This window comes from Schizosaccharomyces osmophilus, chromosome 2, assembly GCF_027921745.1.
Source record: "Schizosaccharomyces osmophilus chromosome 2, complete sequence".
NCBI lineage: Eukaryota > Fungi > Ascomycota > Schizosaccharomycetes > Schizosaccharomycetales > Schizosaccharomycetaceae > Schizosaccharomyces > Schizosaccharomyces osmophilus.
Window position 1 is genome coordinate 2,039,248 of NC_079239.1, and position 19,505 is coordinate 2,058,752.

Sequence of the window (19,505 nt, forward strand, 5' to 3'; positions counted from 1 at the left end):
GTTTTGATTCATTTTGTAGCTCAACTTTTACCTAATGCTGATGGATTTTGCTCGTACGCAATTCATTCTAGAGAGTTACGCATGGCATGTGATTTTGCGTCCTTGAATACTCTCGCATACGCTCTCTCTTTCCGAATGAAAACACTCGCTTTTGAACCTTGTTTGGATTTGGATTTGACACTGCGGCGGAACACTGTTTCTGTCTTTCGCTTATTCAGAAATCAATTTCGGGTTATTTCTCCTGTAAAGGATATAACGCTTATTTACAAATACCTCTGGAACATAATTACAGCAAAAAAAGCCTTTTCTATTTATCAAATCCAAGAATAGTTTATGATTAGGAAGTAACGATAGCTTGTATACAAGTAACATTTCACCAGTAGGGCCAGAGGACTTGAAACAAGCAGCACTTGCTAAATTCGTGTGAGACAGACGAAACAAGAGAAACATGGCACACGTTGATCCAAAGAGAGCTGATTTAGTGGTTCCATACAAAGCTATTCCACGATCTCAAGATGATGGTACGACAGCAACACTACCTCGCATATCCATGAATACAAAAGGCAATCAAGCGAGCTTTATTGTTTTGATTTGGATATAAATCTAGTCTCTAAAGTGTTTGTTCATATGCTTACTATTTATCGTTTCTAGTGGGGATTACTACAGTTAGCACCGTCGTTTGTATGGCTGCTTTGTTTTTAAGAATCAAGTACGAACTTCAGGATAACAATATATTTCTTTCGATCCATATATTAATTATATTTCAAGGTTTATCGCTTGGGCCGCTTTTATCCTAGCTGCATCAAATATGCTCAATTCTGCCTCTTCACCAAACTCTTCCCCCATGTCTATGGCCTTGTATGTTTGGTGATTCATTCTGTCCCGCTCTCCTTTCTAACAACATTTAGCTTGGGTCTTGCCTCTTTGATTTCTACCTATCTTCCCGTAAGTGCTGTTGTCTATTTTAAAGATATCTTTGATTTTAACCGCCTTAGTATTTCTTAAACACACCTCAATCGCCTTAAGCACAGTAATTCACATCGGTATACCCCCTTCCAAAGGAAAAAAAGAACAAAAGTGAACCTTTTGTTACGCGCATTTTCTTTCGGGCTTCTCTATGTGACTGATGTATTCAATTCTCTTCAGCTTGAACTCGGTCTACGTCCTTCTACCAGGTCAGCTATGTGCCTTTTATTTTTTTCTTTTTATTTTATTTGAAGAGCTGACATCTTCAACCAAAAAAAGACAAACTTATTCCACTATGCGTTATCCGGTACAAGCTGCTAAATCTGAAGATTCTATCTGAAGGTCCTTCTTGCATATCATCGATCATTTTCTTCTTGTTAGCATATTGGCTCTTGTATTTCAGTTTATACGAATATATGGTGATTGCATACATTACTCCACTGATCATCTGTTTTTTCTCACCGGTCGGGAATTCAAGGATGAACTGTAGGAAAATCACGCACGAACAGAAAACTTCCAAAGTCTTCTCGTGACACATTGCTTTTTCAAAATCTCGTTTTTCCTCAATTTACTTTCATCTTCCAAACGCCTTACTAACTACTTTGAACTCATTTAGGAAATAACGATGTATAGCGCGTTAAAGCATTAAATTTTAAATTTCCGTACGCTTTGTTATCTTTAATTTTATTAAATAAGAATGTTCGTAGACGTTCATTTTCTTGCCTTTTCCAACAACATTTAAAAGATATCTATTCAATTTTAGTTGGTTCATTCGTACATTCTCTTGTTTATAAAGTAATATTTATTGCATTTCGGTAGAGGTCTTTTTTCTTTTTGTCGTTGTTAAAAATGTCTACTACAGCCAGAAGACGTCTCATGAGAGACTTTAAGGTAAGGCTAATTTCATAACACGAATTATAACAAGAATTACTAACGGTTTCTTTTCTAGAGAATGCAGCAAGACCCTCCCGCAGGCGTTTCCGCTTCTCCCATATCTGACAATGTTATGCTTTGGTAAGTAGCCATGGGAATCCGAACCAAAAACACGCTTGTATTCTGTTTGATTGAAGAGTTATTCAGAGTCTGTAATGAAGCGAGGAGTTTTGGCTGGATTCTCTTTTTTAAAGATATGGTATTAACATTCGGAACAGGAATGCAGTAATCATCGGTCCAGCAGATACTCCTTTTGAAGATGGTACATTTAAATTGGTTTTATCGTTTGATGAACAGTATCCAAATAAGCCGCCTTTAGTAAAATTTGTTTCCACAATGGTACGATCTTACTAAGTTTTTTTAACAAAAATTCGCTTTTTCTTTGTTTATAGTCTAACTTCTTTTTGTAGTTCCATCCCAATGTTTATGCGAACGGTGAGCTTTGCCTGGATATCCTACAAAATCGATGGTCTCCAACATATGATGTTGCCGCCATCCTGACGTCTATTCAAAGGTATGAATCATCATATTTTCTCATGTAATAATGGAACTAACCAAATTCTTAAGTCTACTGAATGATCCGAATAACGCGTCCCCGGCGAATGCTGAAGCAGCGCAGCTTCATCGCGAAAATAAGAAAGAGTATATACGCCGCGTTCGGAAAACCGTAGAAGATTCCTGGGAGAGCTAACATTCCTTCTCCTTTGATTCCCTTTATCCTAGAAATGACTTTAAGACTCTGTCCTTGATTCCTTCTATTAGATTATTTTTACCTCGTAATTTTGGAATTCCGCTGCTAAATTATTATCATATATCCGAATGTATTATATTATTTTAGAGGTAAATTGATCGTGTTTGAAAAAAATAAAACAAATATGTAAATTCATAGTTTGCTTGCGTGTAGCACTAAATGACCGTTCATTCACGAGTACGAATGCTTCTTACAAAAGATTAACTTTCCCATAATTATTATTGTACAAAAAACCCAGAAGTCATCTATTCATTCAGCAAAGTAAAAGTTGAGCAACCAGTTCTATACCAAAATTATATATATACTATTTACCTTTAATTTCTCATCCAATCGACCCAATGAATCCATTTATCCCAAATTTTAGTAGAAACCATCTGTTTTTATCTGCGTTTCAAGGACTTTCTACGCTTACGATAAGCGTCACCCATCCGACTTTGACCGGATCCCGATGCGCCTTCAGAGGCGTCTGATGCGCCACGCTTGTTTGCACGAGAAGAAAGGTCCAATTTACGAGAGGCAAAAGCATCACTGTTAAAGCTGCGATCCAATAAAGACCAATCTTCACCACCAAAACCGGGTTTCTTTGGTTTCTTGACATTTTTGAGTTCTTTCTTGGACAATTTTGGAAGACGAGTGTAATTGCTTTCTTCATAATCCGCACGCTCGCGCATCTTCTCCAATTCTCTTTCATCTGCATGAATAACTCGACCACCTCGTTCCAAGTTAGAGCCAACACTTGGCATACTCTGAGGTAAAGATGACAAATCAGATGAAACAAATTCATCAACAAGTTGATTAGGTCTACGTCTAGTCTTTTTCTCATCGTCCATTGTAACGGCACGAATCCTTGGGGGTCGATAAACACCATCCTTCTTGGACTCATCCTCGTCGTCCTCAGATGTAACTTCTTCTGAGGCAGCATCTTTTTTATTACTCTTCTTGTCTGTTCCTTTAGCGGCAGGTGCCTCTTCTTCGTCACTCTCAAGTCCAACAAGATTTGGCTTATAATGAAGCTTAAGGCTATCGGTGTCTTCTTGATTGATGCCACCATCCAATCCAGAAGTGCTTAAAGATTCCAATTCTTCCTTACGTTCAGCAGCACGCAAGAGTTTATCTAGCGAATACTGGATGCGATTTTCCAAAGGTCGGACCTTTTCAATTTCCAGTCGCAAACGAACGAGCTTCTCTACGACATTCTGGAATTCCAAGTAACTTTTCCCTTCTAGTTTTACTAAAATTAAGAATGCAAGCTTTTGAACATAGGAAAGGAGTAACTGGGTTTTCAAAGATACCAACGAAACGCCCTCAGATGTAGGGTTGATGTTCTTTGGTAGACTGTCCAGCGCAGAGACCAGACTTCTGTTTATAACATCCATTTAAAGCAATTCTTTAGGAATGGACGCCTTCTTTTCTGGCTCTTTCTGAGAATTGGAAAGAATAGGCAAAATGAGAGTTCGTGTGTGTCCAAATTTTGTATCCAATCCCCTAAATAAGGAAGTGGTCCTTCTTCACAAAACTAATTTAAGGACCTACAACGTATGTTTATATTTTGTAAATCTTTTATTAAAAGTTGAGTTTATAAAAAGGTAGATGAGAAGCAAGGCATAATTGTTTAATTTAGTTCATATTCTTTAAACAATTATTCGACTGACATTTTTCATTACGAGAAGAACTATGCTGGTGGTAAAAAAGAACCATACAAACCTGCTTGTATGAGAGTATAAAGAACCCATGAGAAGAGAATAATTTCTGTAAATTTTCTGACATGCAAGGATGAACTTTGTGACCAAGCATGAGCCAAAGACCAGTATAAGAGGGGAAAAGAGGAAGAAAGTCGGTTTAGTACTTGGGTGTGCATTTGAAAGATTCCTAGGTATAGATAGAAAAGGCTGAGCATAAAAAGATACCGTATAGTTACATCCTTCCTTATGGATGTAATCGAGTACCATAAAGAAAAGACAAGGGGGATAAACGTGATACAAGCTAGAAAGAAATTGGGTATGTTGTTCGATGTCCAGTAATTGAGAAAACCAATATTCCAATACTTCTTTTGAACCGCAGGGTATATGAATGGTAGATACGACAGACACCAGGAAGCACGAGGACAAAATACCTTGTAGGCTTGAAACTGGCCGTACAAGAAAGGAACAGCGATTCCGATACATCTGCAACCGTTTAAGAAGGCAGTCCTGAGAAATTTAGAAACTCCAACTTTCTGTCTCACAAAAGAAAAAAAGGTGTCTGTTGTAGGAATAACAAATAGTAATGACCAGAAGAGACCATTGCTTCGGAAAAGTGTAGAAATAGACCAAAACATCATAGCCAACGTCTGTCGTTTTTGTACATAGCACAAGAGTCCGAGAAAACTGCATGCGGAAAACGCCGATTCTGTGTAACCAACTGACATAAATATTCCAGCGGGCGAGAACAAGTAGAAAATGACGGAGAGTACTGAGATTCGTTTATCGAAGAACACAACATTAGTAGTACAGTAAAAAGCCACGGCCGCAATAGCATGTAAGACGATAGCTAAACAACACGCACCTAATCCTAGCACAACAACATCCTTTGATTCAAAGCAAATAAATCTTATAAGAGCACCCCAAACGTCCGAAAATGCCCACTCTTGTTCGAATAATCGATTTTGTAATGACATGTCCACAAAGTAAATTGCGTCCCAGCGGATCCAAGCCTTAAAAAATCCTATAAGCAGAGAATTTCTAATTTGGGAATCATGCTGGCTCAAATAAAGACCTGCTGTGTGATCAAAAACTGACAAACTAGAAGTTATGAAAGCAATCCCTAGATAAGAAAATGTGCTCAGGACAAACAATAGAACGCAAGTTTTCCTTGAATTTATGGAAAAGATACTATGATTTTTCTTGTTTGAGAATTTCCTCGACCTTGCGCATTCGCCTTTGTTCTCGGAGTTTTTCAAGTTCGTCGTGGATTTCCTCTCTTTCAGTGGGAATTGATCGGTCATCGTTTTTCCAGAAGTTTGCCTACGATGATTAGTTACTTGTTTATGCGAAACATTTCATACACGCTCGATGTTTTTTTCGTAATAGCTAGGGTGTCCGATATAGTACATTGCCCCCAATGGAAGCGCACAATATAAAGTAAACTAGTTAAATAATAATTAATACACCGAATACAATAACAAGATCGCACTTACCTTGACTAGTTCGAGGTTTACACGAACCATGGAAGTAAAGGTACAATAGTAAAGTTGAGTACCGTTATGCAGAAATACGACCACGGAAACAACAAACAAATAGTCTCCAAAACCTAGTTTATTCTTTAAAACATAAGATGATTATGATTAAATAGGATTATCTGACTAGCTAAGCATAGATTCAGTTAGGCATACTCAACTTTGCTAATTTACTGTTGCTCTCTAAGAATAAATCTTTAAAAACTACATAAGCCAGATTTCTAAACACCGTGAAGCAATCAAGTTGAGTGTATTCCCTAGGCCGATGAATCTTATATCCTTGCTTGAAAGCTAAAGTAGAAGGAACGTATATTCCGATCAGCAAATTTAATCCTCAATACACTTATGAGTTTGTATACATGATTCGACATCCAGCCGTTAAGTGAGGTTTGGCTCAGCTCATAAAGTATTATTTGTAATTGATGAGCATTATTCATACCAATTCTAACGAATTACAATCGCCAAATAATATAAAAAGAATAAATCTAAGCACCTTTGGCTAAAGTTTGGAACCTTGACGTTAAAAAATATTGGTATCAACGAAAGTAAAAGGATATGTAAGTATACCAATAATGAATCAGTAAAATTCGACTGTAAATAAAAAATCGTTTCTACATTGAAAACGATAATCGGCATAAACATTAATTCCATGTTTGTCTTCGTTGATTTAGACCAAACCATCGTACAAGGAAAGAGCAGAGACAATGGTTGGATCTTTCTTTGAACCTTCACGAAATTCTTCCAAGTTTAGCTGACCATCTTTGTTCTTGTCCATCATGCTAAAAATCTTATTCACGCGCTAAATAAATGGTCAGTCTTCGATCGTTTGCTTTTGTAGTAGATGCTTACCTTCTCAGGAGTATCTTCGTCTTCAGGAAGCTTCACCATGCTGCCAACCATCTTATAAATAGCGTCAACGATCTGAAGCATTTCATTATATGAAATCAACCCATTGTTATCCAGGTCATATAATTGGAATGCCCATACCAACTTGTCGTCAAGAGTACCTCTAGATGTGACGCTTAAAGCGCAGATAAATTCCTTAAAATCAATCGTTCCATTCTTGTCTGTATCAAAGACATTAAAGACGTATTCTGCAAATGCCGAGGGGTCGCCAAAAGGAAAAAACTGCTTATAAATTTTCTGAAATTCTTCTTTATTCAGATTACCAGAAGGACAGTCTTTAAAGAATCCTTAAGCAAGGGTTAGCGTCTTGTCTGGAAAAGCAAAAGCGCGTTCAAGCAGACATTGCCGAGATTGAACTCGTCTGCAGAAGCATACCTTTATACCATTGCTGTAGCTCCTTTTTATCAACTACAAATAGTTAAACTTCTGAACTTTGAAAGTCATAAAGTTCCTACGTACACCTTGTAGAGCGAACCAATTCTTGAAGTTGATCCTGTGACAACTTGGACTGAGATTTTCCCATAATTTTTTAATTATTGGATAACGAAGATGTTTATTTAATTGAGAAAAAAAACAGTAAACCAAAGGAAAGTTGAATTAAAAACAGCCACAAATACCAGAGGCGCAGACTCAACCATCGGTTTGGTAAAATCATATTGTATGACAAAGGAATAGAGTAATATTACTATACCAAGAAGTGTAAATATTTGTAAACAGAGGAAGTGTGAACTGGCATGAATTATTAAAAAAGATTGTAAACTAAATTAATCAAATGGAAGGTTTTTAATCAATTTTTGACAAGATTGATGTCTTTCTCTACGAACTGGGCAACGTAAAGACGAGGTTTCCAGTTTCATAATTGAACTCACGCATTGCCATCCAACCGTCGATTTTCCTTTCAATGGCTCATTTTGAAAAGCATTTTTCAGACAGTTTCTTTCAACCTTAGAATGGCCGTAGAACTCCATCGCTGCTTCCGCAAACAACTCGACTAGAGTCCCTTCCTAGAAAATCATCATTTTTAAAGAAAAAAAAGGTAATAATCAGCCTGAAAATTAAAAAAATTAAAACTAAAAAAGGCTCTAATTCCTATATACAATGAACAAGAAGTATTTTTACTATCGAAATCTAAATACGATATTTTATTAAGACATTATATTAAAGAGAATATGAGTGAGTAGGATACCCAAACTTTCGTCCATAACCGGACTGATTTCCTTGGGTCTTTTAAACTTGATTGAATCCTTTTTCTATTTTAAACGTGATTTCTGACAGAATCTGTTTTTACCGAGTAAAATGCCCTCGTTCATGAAGATTTCCTCCTATGCAGCAGTTGACCTCCACCACCATTCGGGGAATCAGAATTTTCAGTTCTTTACGGCAAAAAGGAATGTACAAGCGTCCAAAGAGGGATTGCTTGGAGAATTGTGAATACGTCTATCATGGCGATGGTTTAAGACGCGTTCCACCCTATCATTACGAATACATAACTTTTGCAAAACTTCGCTGGTATGGAAAAACGCTTTTGGAAGTGTTCAGCACGGAGTTCCGAGACCGTGAGCCAGGATATTACGAAAAGGCCATCCGTGGTGGTCAAGTGAGTGTCAATCATAAAGTTGGAAATGTGGATACTATCATCAACAATGGTTATATAGTCTCACATCACGCTCACCGTCATGAACCTCCTGTTTCTGATCAGCCGGTTGTTATTGTCCATGAAGATGAAAAGTTTGTTGTAGTAGATAAGCCTGCAGGAATCCCAGTCCATCCCACAGGACGTTACAACCACAATACTGTTCTTCACATTCTGATGAAGGAAAACAAATGTCCTTTTCTATATCCTTGCAACCGGCTTGACCGTTTGACGTCTGGGCTGATGTTTTTTTCAAAAACTTCAAAGGCTGCCGAAGAGATGCGCGTTTATATGATTAGTAAGGCTTTGAACAAAGAGTACGTCGCCAGAGTGGTTGGGGAATTCCCTGCCGACAAAGAAATAACCTGTGACGCACGTCTTCTTACTGTTGCTCCTACTCTCGGACTAAACCGAGTTCACCCAGATGGGAAAGAAGCTGTTACTGTATTTCGTAGAATTGCTTTTGATGGAAATACCTCCCTTGTTCATTGTAAGCCTTTAACTGGAAGAACGCATCAACTTCGTGTTCATTTACAATACCTGGGTCATCCGATTGCAAATGACCCAATTTATGCAAATAGACGAGTCTGGGGCTCATCCCTTGGAAAAAACGGAGACGGTGATAATGCTTCTGTAATTACGCGTCTTTCTGAAATTGGTAAGACGGAGACGGCTTCCCCTTTGTTACAGTATGAATGGTATACGAACGAGACACAGGCAGAAGCAAAAGCTCGTAGAGATAAGCGAATTGGTGAACTCTTGACTGGTGAACATTGTGAAGTATGTGGATCACCTTTGTATACCGACCCTAGTCCAGAGGAACTTGGAATTTGGCTCCATGCTTTACGCTATGAGAGCGACGAATGGTCATATAAAACGGATTATCCTGTATGGGCCTTGAAAGTTAGGGAACGAGATCCAGCTGCGTCTCCTTTACCCTGACTGTTGTCTAAATTGCGCTCTTTGAAATTAAACTCCAAACTCCTGTACATTAGTAATTTAGAATACTTTAGAACTTTTTTTTGTACAAAAGAGACGGTTACCGTCATGGATTTACGGAATAAATTAAGTTTTTTGTAGTTTGATTGGTTTTAATGAATGCCTTACCTAGTAAGTATTACAGCTTCTGTTCAGTATGGAAAAATCACTTGTACGTACATGGTCATTTCTACTGATGGATAATTTCTCGTAAACAAATATATAAACACAGAAAAGAGCAATGATACTAAAACAGAAAACCTCTGCCATGAGTCCTTTCATCCCAACTCGTTACTTCATCTTCAAGTAACTGACAAACCATGACCGATTTGTGATTTAGAGAGAGCTAACTTGGTAAGAACGGGATGTTACTATCTTGCTTTGACTTAAATTCGTCTATCTAATGTGAATTGTGATGGGAGTTCAAGGTTTGCTACCGATGCTTCGGAGAATTGCTCCTGAATGTATTCAGTCAATCGCAGTAAGCGCGTTTTCCAACTTATGCCCTGTCGTCGCCATAGATGGAACATTGCTGCTTATAAGGAACTTTCGCTCACAATCTACTGCTTTAAACTATAGCTATAATCATGTTAATTGGGCATTCAAGCTTTCTAGGTATTGTCGGAGACAAAAAATAACGCCAATCGTTGTGTTTGATAATCCAATTCCAAACGAACATAAAGCAGAGGAGCACGAAAAGAGGCAATTGACAAAAGCAAATATTGTGAAAGACCGTGATAATATTTCCAAACGTGCATCTCTTCAAGAGAACTTTGAATCGGTTTTGCTCAATCGGGCAAAACCATGTATTGTTTCTGATTGCGAGACACTTCTTTTTTCGCTCGAGAATTTACTTGAAGATGTGCAATTGGAACATTCAAAACTTTCCGTACCATATGAACAAGAAGATTTAGAATCCACTCAAAAGTCAAGGGAAATTCAAAGCCCTTCACCGAATCCCATAGACAAACAGGAAAAACAGAAAAAATTAGAAAACATTAAGGAGCTTTATAACCAGCTGGTAAGTTTTTTGAGCGACTTGGACCCTTCTTCAGATGTAAAAGCATACCTCGAAACCGTGAAGCCAAGCTCTGATTTGCCATACCTAAAATTATGTGTCCTATATTTATTGGGAAAACTTGAACTGGACGTTTTACGAATATATAGACTTAAAATACAAGAGGAACTGGAAAAATATGAGCGTCGTCTTTACTCTCCAAGCAAACAACATTTTGAGGAGTTGATTGAGCTTCTAAAGATTTTGAATATTCCAGCGACTTATGCTCCCGTAGCAATTGAAGCTGAAGCATTTGCTTCTGCCATATATAAGAAGAATTTGGCTACTGTTGTTGCTACTCAAGACACTGATACATTGGCATTAGGTGCTCCCATGGTGTCAAACTTTTTAGATAATTCAGAATTGGCTTACCATTCTCTTACCTATATAAATCCGATGCGAATTTGCAATAGCCTGAGCATTACTCATAGACAGTTTCAACTATATTGCCTTATGTGTGGAACTGATTTTTCTACTCGAATTCCTAAGATAGGTCCGGTACGTGCTTTAGAGGTTATTCAAAAGCATAAAGATATTTCTTGTGTACTAAACGATATATCCCTTTCTAGCAGATTTAACGTACCAGAAGATTATGAAAAAATGATTGAGGTTGCTCTTAAACGTTTTACTGACTTGCCAAATAAAAACGAGTTCTTTCACTTTATAAATGCAAGCCCAAAAAGCTTTTTGCAAATGTCCGATGATTACTATTTGGATCTAGAGAGGCAAGCATTAAAGCTCTTTAACTTGCAACCTGATTATGTTCAGTATAACGTCCTTGGGTACTATTATTTTTGATATATTCGTTTTTAACAAAAATATTATGATATGAGAGGAATGATTTCTAATTACTATTGTTCAACCAGAACAGAAGAGAAAAATGGATTCATTATTCTTTTCGTAAGAAACCTAAAGACCCAACGAAAATTCAATACCATCCTAAAATTAAAAACAACTAATTATTAATAAGTTTAGCTTTTTGCTAACTTTAAACGAAGAATAACCTCAAACTGTGAATGTTAGTAGTGTATCATTTAACCGAACGAACATACCATAAAAACAATCATGAACAAAGTAATTAGAATAATGATAATCCATGTTATGGAATTCATTTTTCTGTCTGCACTTGATTTCCCAAAAATATCAAGCATGTCGAATATAACCTTACAACGCTTGTTTAAAACATTCGTCCGAGGCCCAATTTCTAAATATTGTCGAAATGCTGTGTACAAAGGAAGTAGCAAAGGTTCTGAATCCCATAAAAATTCCGGTGTATCCAAGACATTACTGATTAGATTTACATCTACACGTAACTGAAATAAATGCCCACTCATTCGAATAACCTCGGCCCTAGAGAGGCCCAGATGGCCATATAAAGCAAGTTTTTTTGGGAAAACTAGGGCCGAATTCATTGTCACGTCTGTCCGAAGTTCAAACCTAGAAAGCTTGACGGATTGTGCAAGAGCATGAGACATTACTAGTTTCATTTTGATATCAGCAGAGGGAATATGAATCATATCGTTATAAATACGAGGCCGTTTGGTATGCGGAGCGTAATGAAAATGTAAATCTTCGACCTCGCATTCCTCCTCAGCCAAAGGTTTTATCATCAATGAGTTCTCACCCCCTGCAAATGTTAAATCTGCTAAAATGTCTTTTTCCTGACCTAGAGTGAAATTCCAAAACACTATGACACCATAAGAATAAACAAAAACTAAAAAAAAAAGTTAGCAGGTCAACATTATGATAATACATACTTTCTGAAATGCGGTACATTTGAGCAATTGAACTTGCAGACGGAGAAGTGCTGGAGGTGGATTCCTCATTCAATTGTTGTTGTGATTGATCGGAAGAGGTAGAAGGAGAATCTTCTTGCTCCGTTGACGGTGGAGGGCCACTGGCAATTCGGCAGGAGTCTGATCTACCATACACTAATGGTAAATGGTAAACAGCGTACAAAGTTTCATCGTATTTTCTCGGTCTAACCTTGTGATACGTTCTCAAAAAATGTTTCACCTTTGGTAATTGAAAGGCGTCGCATATAGAATAAGCTGTGGCTCTTGGAAATCCCAATTCCTCTCTTTTGTCCTTTGAAAGGTTTTCCGACTTAATCATGTTATACGAACTCAGCGGCACCATATCTTCATAAACACTGGGATCTTCTTCAAATGAATTGACAGCATGATCTTCAGGCAGAAGTACTAGCTTTTGCGATGTTTTTGTCGTCCGTTGAGGAATATGAGAATTTGCATCCACATGACGATTCTTGAGTAGCCAACCTAATGGGTGATCTATTTTTTGTGCATTATTTTTTCGCTGGAATAGTTCCTGGGCTGATGATATTCGATGATTTCCAAACCCAGGAGGACTATGCCGTTGCGGCGTCAAACGAGAGTATTCAGAACTTACTGGAGGAGAGATGTGAACTGGGGTTGATAGCTTCGTATTAATTGTCCGTTTTGGAGGCAACGTAGGCCGCTGTTTATTCGACATTACCGTCTCCAAAAATTGAAGTTTGTTCTGTACAATGCTCCCTGGTAATTGCTTTATTCGCACAAGCTATAATTATATTACGAATCGCATGAATAACATAATGTCATAAGTAATATTCATATTTCATTATTTAACGCGCTGTCTTTTATATCATTAAAAGGTAAACAAACATTTCTCAGTAAAAAATAAGAAAATAAAACACTCTTTGTCAGAATGGTTAAGCTGGTATATTTATGCTTTAAAAGAGATTTAAAATCTTTCAAATGATTGAACTTCGTTTTCAGAGTCTTACGCGGGCATATATACTTACAGAAGCAAAACGTCTGTATGCATTTTTCGTGTGACATGAAAAGCAATGATTCTACATCAATCAAATTATTCATTGATTTTATTCTTCGATAGATCGGGTTTCAGGCTACAGAACGTGAATTGATATACGATGAACTATAACTTGAGGGCTTATTGGGATCATTCAACAATGAATAATGGACAAGTAAAACAAAATGAACTTAATTGTTAACTAAGAAACGACGGGAATATTATGATGGCCTACAACCCGATTTCTTAGGCATCCAACTTTATTTACTGCTTTAAAAACGAAATTGCAACTTGAGGTTCTTGTAGATTTCCTTCAAGTCACCTTTTATTTCCTTTCAGATTTTAGCAAAAAGAGAAGAGAAACATACTTTTTTGAGCAAATGTCTCTTGCATTGATGGATTGAAAGGCATCCTATCCTCCATTCATCTTTATACGCAGCACCACTTCCAACATAAAGGTAGAGCGTGAATCGGACTTTCTTTGAATTCATCCCAATCTAATAGACAATATCACTGTGAATTATTATACGAAGGAAATAAAAGCATCCGACCTTGTTGAATTTCTCTGTTATAAAGTTTTCAAATAAACGTTTGATTTTTACAGTAAGAATGGAGCGCGCCGAAAATGCTAGAATTATTCAAAAGCCTATGACGAGAAGAACCGTTGACTATGGCTCTAATCTTTCCCAATATGTTTTGAACCGGCATCTTCGAAGCAATATGTATCACGTACATGTCCCCAGACCCAATCCTAATCACATTCTTAATCAATATCCTCCATGCGAATATAAATACAACTACGCTAACTCTCTATGTACAAAGTATATTCACACGTCCGCAAACAAGGCACGACATGTTATTAACGTCGTGCGGTGGACACCAGATGGCAGAAGACTTTTAACGGGTTCCTCCACAGGAGAATTTACTTTGTGGAACGGTCTAACATTTAATTTTGAGCTCATTAACCAGAGTCATGATTATGCGGTTCGATGCGCCGAATGGAGCTCAGACGGCCGCTGGCTCATTTCTGGTGACGGAGGTGGTATCATCAAGTATTTTGAACCGAATTTGAATAATGTGAAAATCCTCCAAGCTCATGAAATGGAAATTCGAGATGTAGCTTTCTCACCGAACGATAGTAAGTTTGTTACTGCTAGTGACGACGGTTCTCTGAAGATTTGGAATTTCCAGATGAGCACTGAAGAACAAAAGCTCACAGGACATGGTTGGGATGTTAAGACGGTGGATTGGCACCCTTCCAAGGGTCTTTTGGCATCTGGTTCCAAAGACAATTTAGTGAAATTTTGGGATCCTCGTACTGCTTCCTGTCTTGCTACATTACATGGACACAAAAATACGATAATGCAGGCAAGCTTTCAAAACGGTTTTGGGAATAATTACCTTGCTACTGTTTCAAGAGATAGCACCTGTCGGATTTTCGATTTACGAGTTATGAAAGATATCCGAGTTTTGCGTGGCCATGAGAAAGATATTAATTGTGTTACATGGCACCCCATCCATGGTAACTTACTTACTACTGGTGGCTCTGATGGAAGCGTCAATCATTACAGTTTGGACGAGCCACCTGTTTATTCCCAGCAAAAATATCACGAAAAACATCCCCAGACCACCCTTTCATCTTCTTCCCATTTGTTATATCCTACTGCTGAAATTCCTTATGCTCACGAACTCGGTATATGGAGTATGCAATATCATCCGCTAGGCCATTTACTTTGCACTGGTTCCAATGATAAAACCACGAGATTTTGGTCAAGGTCTCGTCCAGATGATGAAGAATCCTTCTTGGACCGCCATCATTTGGGTGAAGAACAATCTGAAGCTGTTATTGGACAGAGACGCGCGGTAGCGGAAGAAGAAGATGCCTATGAGCCTGATGAAATTTCACCGATGGAAAACTTATCGAACGTGAACAAGCCTTATCCTTCTATGCCTACCTTGCCAGGTTTAGGAAATGCACCTGGATTTGCACCTTCTGCAGCTGCTGCCGCATCTTCAGCGAATCCACAAATTCCCGGAATGACGCATGCTTCTACTCAAAATTACGGAAATCCCTCTCCATCAACTGGCCCGTTTATTCCAGGTTTAGGCTCTCGTCATCAGGATCCTTATTCACAGTCCTATCGTTAAGTGTTTTCCTATTTTTCAGCAATCCTTCGATGAGAATATCCAAAGAAGAATTACTACACGTATGCTACTAATTTGATACTATGAGACGTTCTTTCTTTTATTGCTCTACCTAAATTCCGCTTCAGAAATGAATGCAAAACGATCGTTTTATTTTCCACAAAGCTCAATACTTACCATTTTTATTGCTTCTTTTACTTTCTTGTTTAACGCATATTAACGCGGAATACAGAAGTTGCTGTAAGAAGAATCTGAAAATTGTGCAACAAAATCACCACAAAATTTTAAAGAGTCGGATGTGGTCATTGTTTAAGGATTGACTCTCAAATTTGCGGATTTGTACAAACAAGGGACCATTTCTACATTGATATTATTTGGTGATAACTCCCTTTGGCTTGGGAAATGGCTAAAAAAAGTACATTCTCCAAAGCAAACAAGGCTAATAAAATAAAAAAGAAATCAAAATTTGATGAACGAGAACCTTTACCTAGAAGGATTTTTAAAAAAGGCGATAGGAATCGCAGATTTAAAAATAATGATGGAAAAAGGAAATCGGAATACCCCGACGAATTGGAAGTGAACAATAACTTTAGTCTTTTGGAACAGGAACAGGAGGAGAACAGGAAAGAACGTGAAGGCACCCAGCATTCACGACAAAAAGATAGTACCAGTGATTTCTTAAAGCCGTCAGTGAATCAGTCGGGACGAGTCGATCCTTTGGAAACCCTAGAAAAGTTAGATCTTCCGGAAGAAGCAATCAAGAAAGGAGCGCCCTCGATCTTAGTAGGTTTAGAGAAGCTGAATGGTAAGACTGAAAAGCCAGGACCAGAACCAAAGAACGCTGTAGATGAAAATGCAGATTATATTGGTTTCGATTGGAATAGTGACGAAGATGTAAAGGACACTTCGAAAAAGGAAGCAAATGATGTTGGACCTAATAACATTCCTGGCTTTATGCAAAATAACGGTCGGTTTTTCCACGAGGCCAGCAAACCAAATGAGGATATCAGTAGGAAGAGAAAGCGTATGGCATACGAGATTGATCCTAGCTCTTGCCCTTGGCATAGACCTTACAAAGCAGATGTTGAAGTATCTCGACTCTTGCATCAGGATATAAACCAATTTGTTGAATATATAACGCCGACGCCGGAAGAACATGCTGTTCGAAAATCTTTAATTTCGCGAATTAATAGCGCGGTTTTAAAGAAATGGCCAGATGTTTCCGTATACGTATTTGGAAGTTTTGAAACCCGTCTTTATCTTCCTACCTCTGATCTTGATATGGTAATAATGTCTTCGGATAGTCATTATCGTGGAAGCAAGAAGGACATGTTTGTCTTGGCCCATCACCTGAGGAAGTGTAAAGTCGCTACTGATATACAAGTTATTACTACCGCTAATGTGCCTATTATCAAATTTGTGGATCCCATAACAAAGATCCATGTCGATGCATCTTTTAACCAAGCGGGTGGTTTGAAAACTTGCCTGGTCGTTAACGGCTTTTTGAAGAAATACCCTGCTCTCCGTCCTCTTGTAATTATTGTTAAACATTACCTAAACATGCGCGCTCTAAATGAGGTGTTTTTGGGTGGTCTTAGCAGTTACGCTATTGTTTGTTTGGTGGTCTCTTTTCTTCAACTTCATCCGAGATTAAGTACTGGCTCCATTCGTGAAGAAGATAATTACGGGGTTTTGCTTTTAGAATTTTTAGAACTTTATGGTAAGCGTTTCTATTACGATGCAGTCGGTATTGCCGTTCACAATGGTGGATTTTATTTTTCAAAGAAAAAGCAAGGATGGTTAAGACCAAATCAACCTTATTTGTTATCTATTATGGATCCTGTTGAATTCACTAATGATGTGTCGAAATCTAGTCGAGGTCTACTCCGCGTTAAAGCTACCCTGGGTAATGGATTTGACTTATTAACAAATGAGTTATTTGCGCTCGCTTCTAGGATTGAGCGAGAGGGATCACGTAGAGCAAGTGATTTCCCTAGTATCTTGGGCAGCATCATTTCTGTGGATGAAGGTGTTCGTAAACATAGAGTTCACATGCTGAATTGTTTTAATGAGCATCCTATTCCATTAGAGCCGATGGTTGACGTTGAACAACTCTCTAGTATTGATGTTGATCATCTTCCTACGGATAATGTAGATTTACAGTTTGTGGAAGATGAATCTGATTCAGATGAGGTTGAACAGGAGACGGATGAGTTAGTAGGAAAAAAAGGGCTAAGCGACCTTCAAGAGATTGATCAAAATCAAGGGTTGTCAGATGCTTCGGATTCTCGTATGAATGCAAAAGATCTATTTAATATTGACGAAGAAAGCTCCGAAGAGTACGAGAAAAACAACGATGAGCCCACTCGCGACTATCAAAGGTCTGACGAAGAGGAGTCGCGTGCGACAAAAGTGAGAAGGAAGACTCGATGAGTTTTAGTATAGATAAAAAATATCTTTTGCTGGGTAAAAGAAGATTGACTTTTTTTTTGGGATAGACGTTACCTAATGAGATTCTAATGTTTGTCAAAAGAAAGTGTAAATTAATTCAATAGCTCGTTAAACCGTAAAAGAACAGTTAAATCTAAAAACAGAAACGCCAACGAAATGAGTTATACTTCGGCGAGAGGAAGCTTTATTATGGAGTGATAGGTTGCAATTCCATAGATGAGTAAGACAAATCCAGTAAATTGCAGGAGATGAAATGATTCCATTCCAAAAAGCAAGGCAATAATCCAGATACCGAATGTGCGACCAATGTCGAGAAGAGAACGTGTAGTAGCGGAGTATATTTGTGTGATGGAAAGGCCACTTACGTTAAAAAAGCTATCAAGTTAGCAAAATATTAAGAAACAAACAGAGATTAGAAAGCATACGCAATGGAGATCATAATAACGAAGGAGATGAAGTAAAGAATACAAGATTCGTTTAGTCGCGAGAAAACGTGAGAGTAGTCAAACCAACCATAGCGTCCAGCCTCCGTGGATCCAACAAAATAATAAGAAAGAGCCATACCAAGGAGAACAAAAACGACACCGTAAGTACCTTCATAGGCAACCAACTCGGGAGGATCGACATGGATGTAAGACAAGATGTATTCTTCGAGGGTAAACTGCACGGCTAAAAAGCCTTGGCCAATAAGTACTGCAGAGATACCTAACGTTGGATTTGATCCAACGTTTGATGTAAATCCAGAATAGCCAACAATTGTCACACCCAGTACTACGAAAGCCAAAGAAAGCCACTGATTGCGACCAATGTATCTTTTCAAAAATGTGATCGAAAATAAAGCAACGAATATAATTAAGGACCCTCTTGTCATTTGATAAATACTGGCGCTTGTAAACAATAAGCCGACATTCATTAATGTAGAGCCAGAAATATCCATTATAGCTGGCAATGCCAAAGCAGCCTTTTCCTTGAGAGTTAACGGTTCTAATGACTCATAATCCGATCCTCTAGAATAGCGGCGATAAAACACATAAAACCATAAACAAGCCTCTCCCAAGAAGATGTTTAAGCTTTGAAAGATGGCCATACTTTTTATTGGCCCAGCATCCTCTGCAAGATTATCCTGGTACCTACAAAAAACGCAATGGTTAGTAAACGAGCCTTCATTATTTAGTTCTTCGTTTTTGAGTTCAATGCTTCGTACTTGGATAAAATGGTGTTTGCTACACCAGACGCTAACATAACAATTGGTAGCAACATATTGAAGATAATTTGCTGGACAAAATCTTGTTGAATGCTTTTCTTCACAGTAATGGCTGTTGGTAATGCCTGACTTTAGCGTTGGTCGCTGGATTCGTACCACAGGAAACGAGTTTCAATTGAAAAAGCTTAAAATAAAGCAAATAAAACAAATAAATAGAAAGAAAATATAATATAATTGAGTTGATCTTTTCAACCATGAACCATCTAAATTAATGAACTACATGGACTTGGGAATTACTTATTTCGCATTTTTTGATGCCGATCCCTTAAGCGAGTAGTATTGATCAACCATGAGTAGATCAGATCGAGAATGACGACGATCTGAATCTTTTCCAATCTGCCCCCACTGGGTCCTTAAAATAGCTGGGGTCTAAATGGAAGCAGTTCTGAAGACAAA

General features: G+C 37.9%; 11 protein-coding genes across 11 annotated transcripts; 6 read left to right on the forward strand and 5 right to left on the reverse strand.

Moving 5' to 3' along the window:
* Positions 1 to 448: 448 nt before the first annotated feature.
* Positions 449 to 1,025, forward strand: pat10 (ER membrane chaperone for multipass membrane protein, PAT complex subunit (asterix), Pat10; the record flags this gene model as incomplete). Its single annotated transcript, XM_056182207.1, has 5 exons — positions 449 to 521; positions 652 to 709; positions 769 to 858; positions 909 to 945; positions 996 to 1,025. The coding sequence occupies 5 exons, from the start codon at positions 449 to 451 to the stop codon at positions 1,023 to 1,025; spliced, it is 288 nt and encodes a 95-aa protein (XP_056038442.1).
* Positions 1,026 to 1,815: 790 nt separating this feature from the next.
* Positions 1,816 to 2,590, forward strand: rhp6 (histone H2B-K119 ubiquitin ligase complex (HULC), ubiquitin conjugating enzyme E2 subunit Rhp6/Rad6; the record flags this gene model as incomplete). The annotated part of the gene is made up of 5 exons (XM_056182208.1): positions 1,816 to 1,857; positions 1,916 to 1,980; positions 2,118 to 2,238; positions 2,310 to 2,413; positions 2,467 to 2,590. The coding sequence occupies 5 exons, from the start codon at positions 1,816 to 1,818 to the stop codon at positions 2,588 to 2,590; spliced, it is 456 nt and encodes a 151-aa protein (XP_056038412.1).
* A 440-nt stretch (positions 2,591 to 3,030) lies between these two features.
* On the reverse strand, positions 3,031 to 4,026 carry lcp5 (U3 snoRNP-associated protein Lcp5; the record flags this gene model as incomplete). Its single annotated transcript, XM_056182209.1, has 1 exon — positions 3,031 to 4,026. The coding sequence occupies one exon, from the start codon at positions 4,024 to 4,026 to the stop codon at positions 3,031 to 3,033; it is 996 nt and encodes a 331-aa protein (XP_056038411.1).
* Positions 4,027 to 4,322: 296 nt separating this feature from the next.
* gpi18 (pig-V, dolichyl-phosphate-mannose-glycolipid alpha-mannosyltransferase) lies at positions 4,323 to 5,633 on the reverse strand (the record flags this gene model as incomplete). Its single annotated transcript, XM_056182210.1, has 1 exon — positions 4,323 to 5,633. The coding sequence occupies one exon, from the start codon at positions 5,631 to 5,633 to the stop codon at positions 4,323 to 4,325; it is 1,311 nt and encodes a 436-aa protein (XP_056037530.1).
* An 898-nt stretch (positions 5,634 to 6,531) lies between these two features.
* ncs1 (neuronal calcium sensor related protein Ncs1) lies at positions 6,532 to 7,293 on the reverse strand (the record flags this gene model as incomplete). The annotated part of the gene is made up of 4 exons (XM_056182211.1): positions 6,532 to 6,663; positions 6,714 to 7,057; positions 7,146 to 7,178; positions 7,230 to 7,293. 4 exons carry the CDS (start codon positions 7,291 to 7,293, stop codon positions 6,532 to 6,534), a joined length of 573 nt encoding a protein of 190 aa, XP_056037531.1.
* An 801-nt stretch (positions 7,294 to 8,094) lies between these two features.
* pus9 (tRNA pseudouridine synthase Pus9) lies at positions 8,095 to 9,345 on the forward strand (the record flags this gene model as incomplete). Its single annotated transcript, XM_056182212.1, has 1 exon — positions 8,095 to 9,345. The coding sequence occupies one exon, from the start codon at positions 8,095 to 8,097 to the stop codon at positions 9,343 to 9,345; it is 1,251 nt and encodes a 416-aa protein (XP_056038097.1).
* A 451-nt stretch (positions 9,346 to 9,796) lies between these two features.
* Positions 9,797 to 11,236, forward strand: SOMG_03423 (Fen1 family nuclease, XP-G family; the record flags this gene model as incomplete). The annotated part of the gene is made up of 1 exon (XM_056182213.1): positions 9,797 to 11,236. One exon carries the CDS (start codon positions 9,797 to 9,799, stop codon positions 11,234 to 11,236), a length of 1,440 nt encoding a protein of 479 aa, XP_056038098.1.
* A 173-nt stretch (positions 11,237 to 11,409) lies between these two features.
* On the reverse strand, positions 11,410 to 12,931 carry sif3 (mitochondrial protein; the record flags this gene model as incomplete). The annotated part of the gene is made up of 3 exons (XM_056182214.1): positions 11,410 to 11,448; positions 11,491 to 12,152; positions 12,196 to 12,931. 3 exons carry the CDS (start codon positions 12,929 to 12,931, stop codon positions 11,410 to 11,412), a joined length of 1,437 nt encoding a protein of 478 aa, XP_056038095.1.
* Positions 12,932 to 13,858: 927 nt separating this feature from the next.
* Positions 13,859 to 15,397, forward strand: pfs2 (mRNA cleavage and polyadenylation specificity factor complex, WD repeat protein Pfs2; the record flags this gene model as incomplete). The annotated part of the gene is made up of 1 exon (XM_056182215.1): positions 13,859 to 15,397. One exon carries the CDS (start codon positions 13,859 to 13,861, stop codon positions 15,395 to 15,397), a length of 1,539 nt encoding a protein of 512 aa, XP_056038096.1.
* Positions 15,398 to 15,796: 399 nt separating this feature from the next.
* cid14 (TRAMP complex poly(A) polymerase subunit Cid14) lies at positions 15,797 to 17,827 on the forward strand (the record flags this gene model as incomplete). The annotated part of the gene is made up of 1 exon (XM_056182216.1): positions 15,797 to 17,827. The coding sequence occupies one exon, from the start codon at positions 15,797 to 15,799 to the stop codon at positions 17,825 to 17,827; it is 2,031 nt and encodes a 676-aa protein (XP_056038093.1).
* Positions 17,828 to 18,006: 179 nt separating this feature from the next.
* On the reverse strand, positions 18,007 to 19,105 carry gms2 (Golgi UDP-galactose transmembrane transporter Gms2; the record flags this gene model as incomplete). The annotated part of the gene is made up of 3 exons (XM_056182217.1): positions 18,007 to 18,220; positions 18,271 to 18,975; positions 19,050 to 19,105. The coding sequence occupies 3 exons, from the start codon at positions 19,103 to 19,105 to the stop codon at positions 18,007 to 18,009; spliced, it is 975 nt and encodes a 324-aa protein (XP_056038094.1).
* Positions 19,106 to 19,505: the final 400 nt, after the last annotated feature.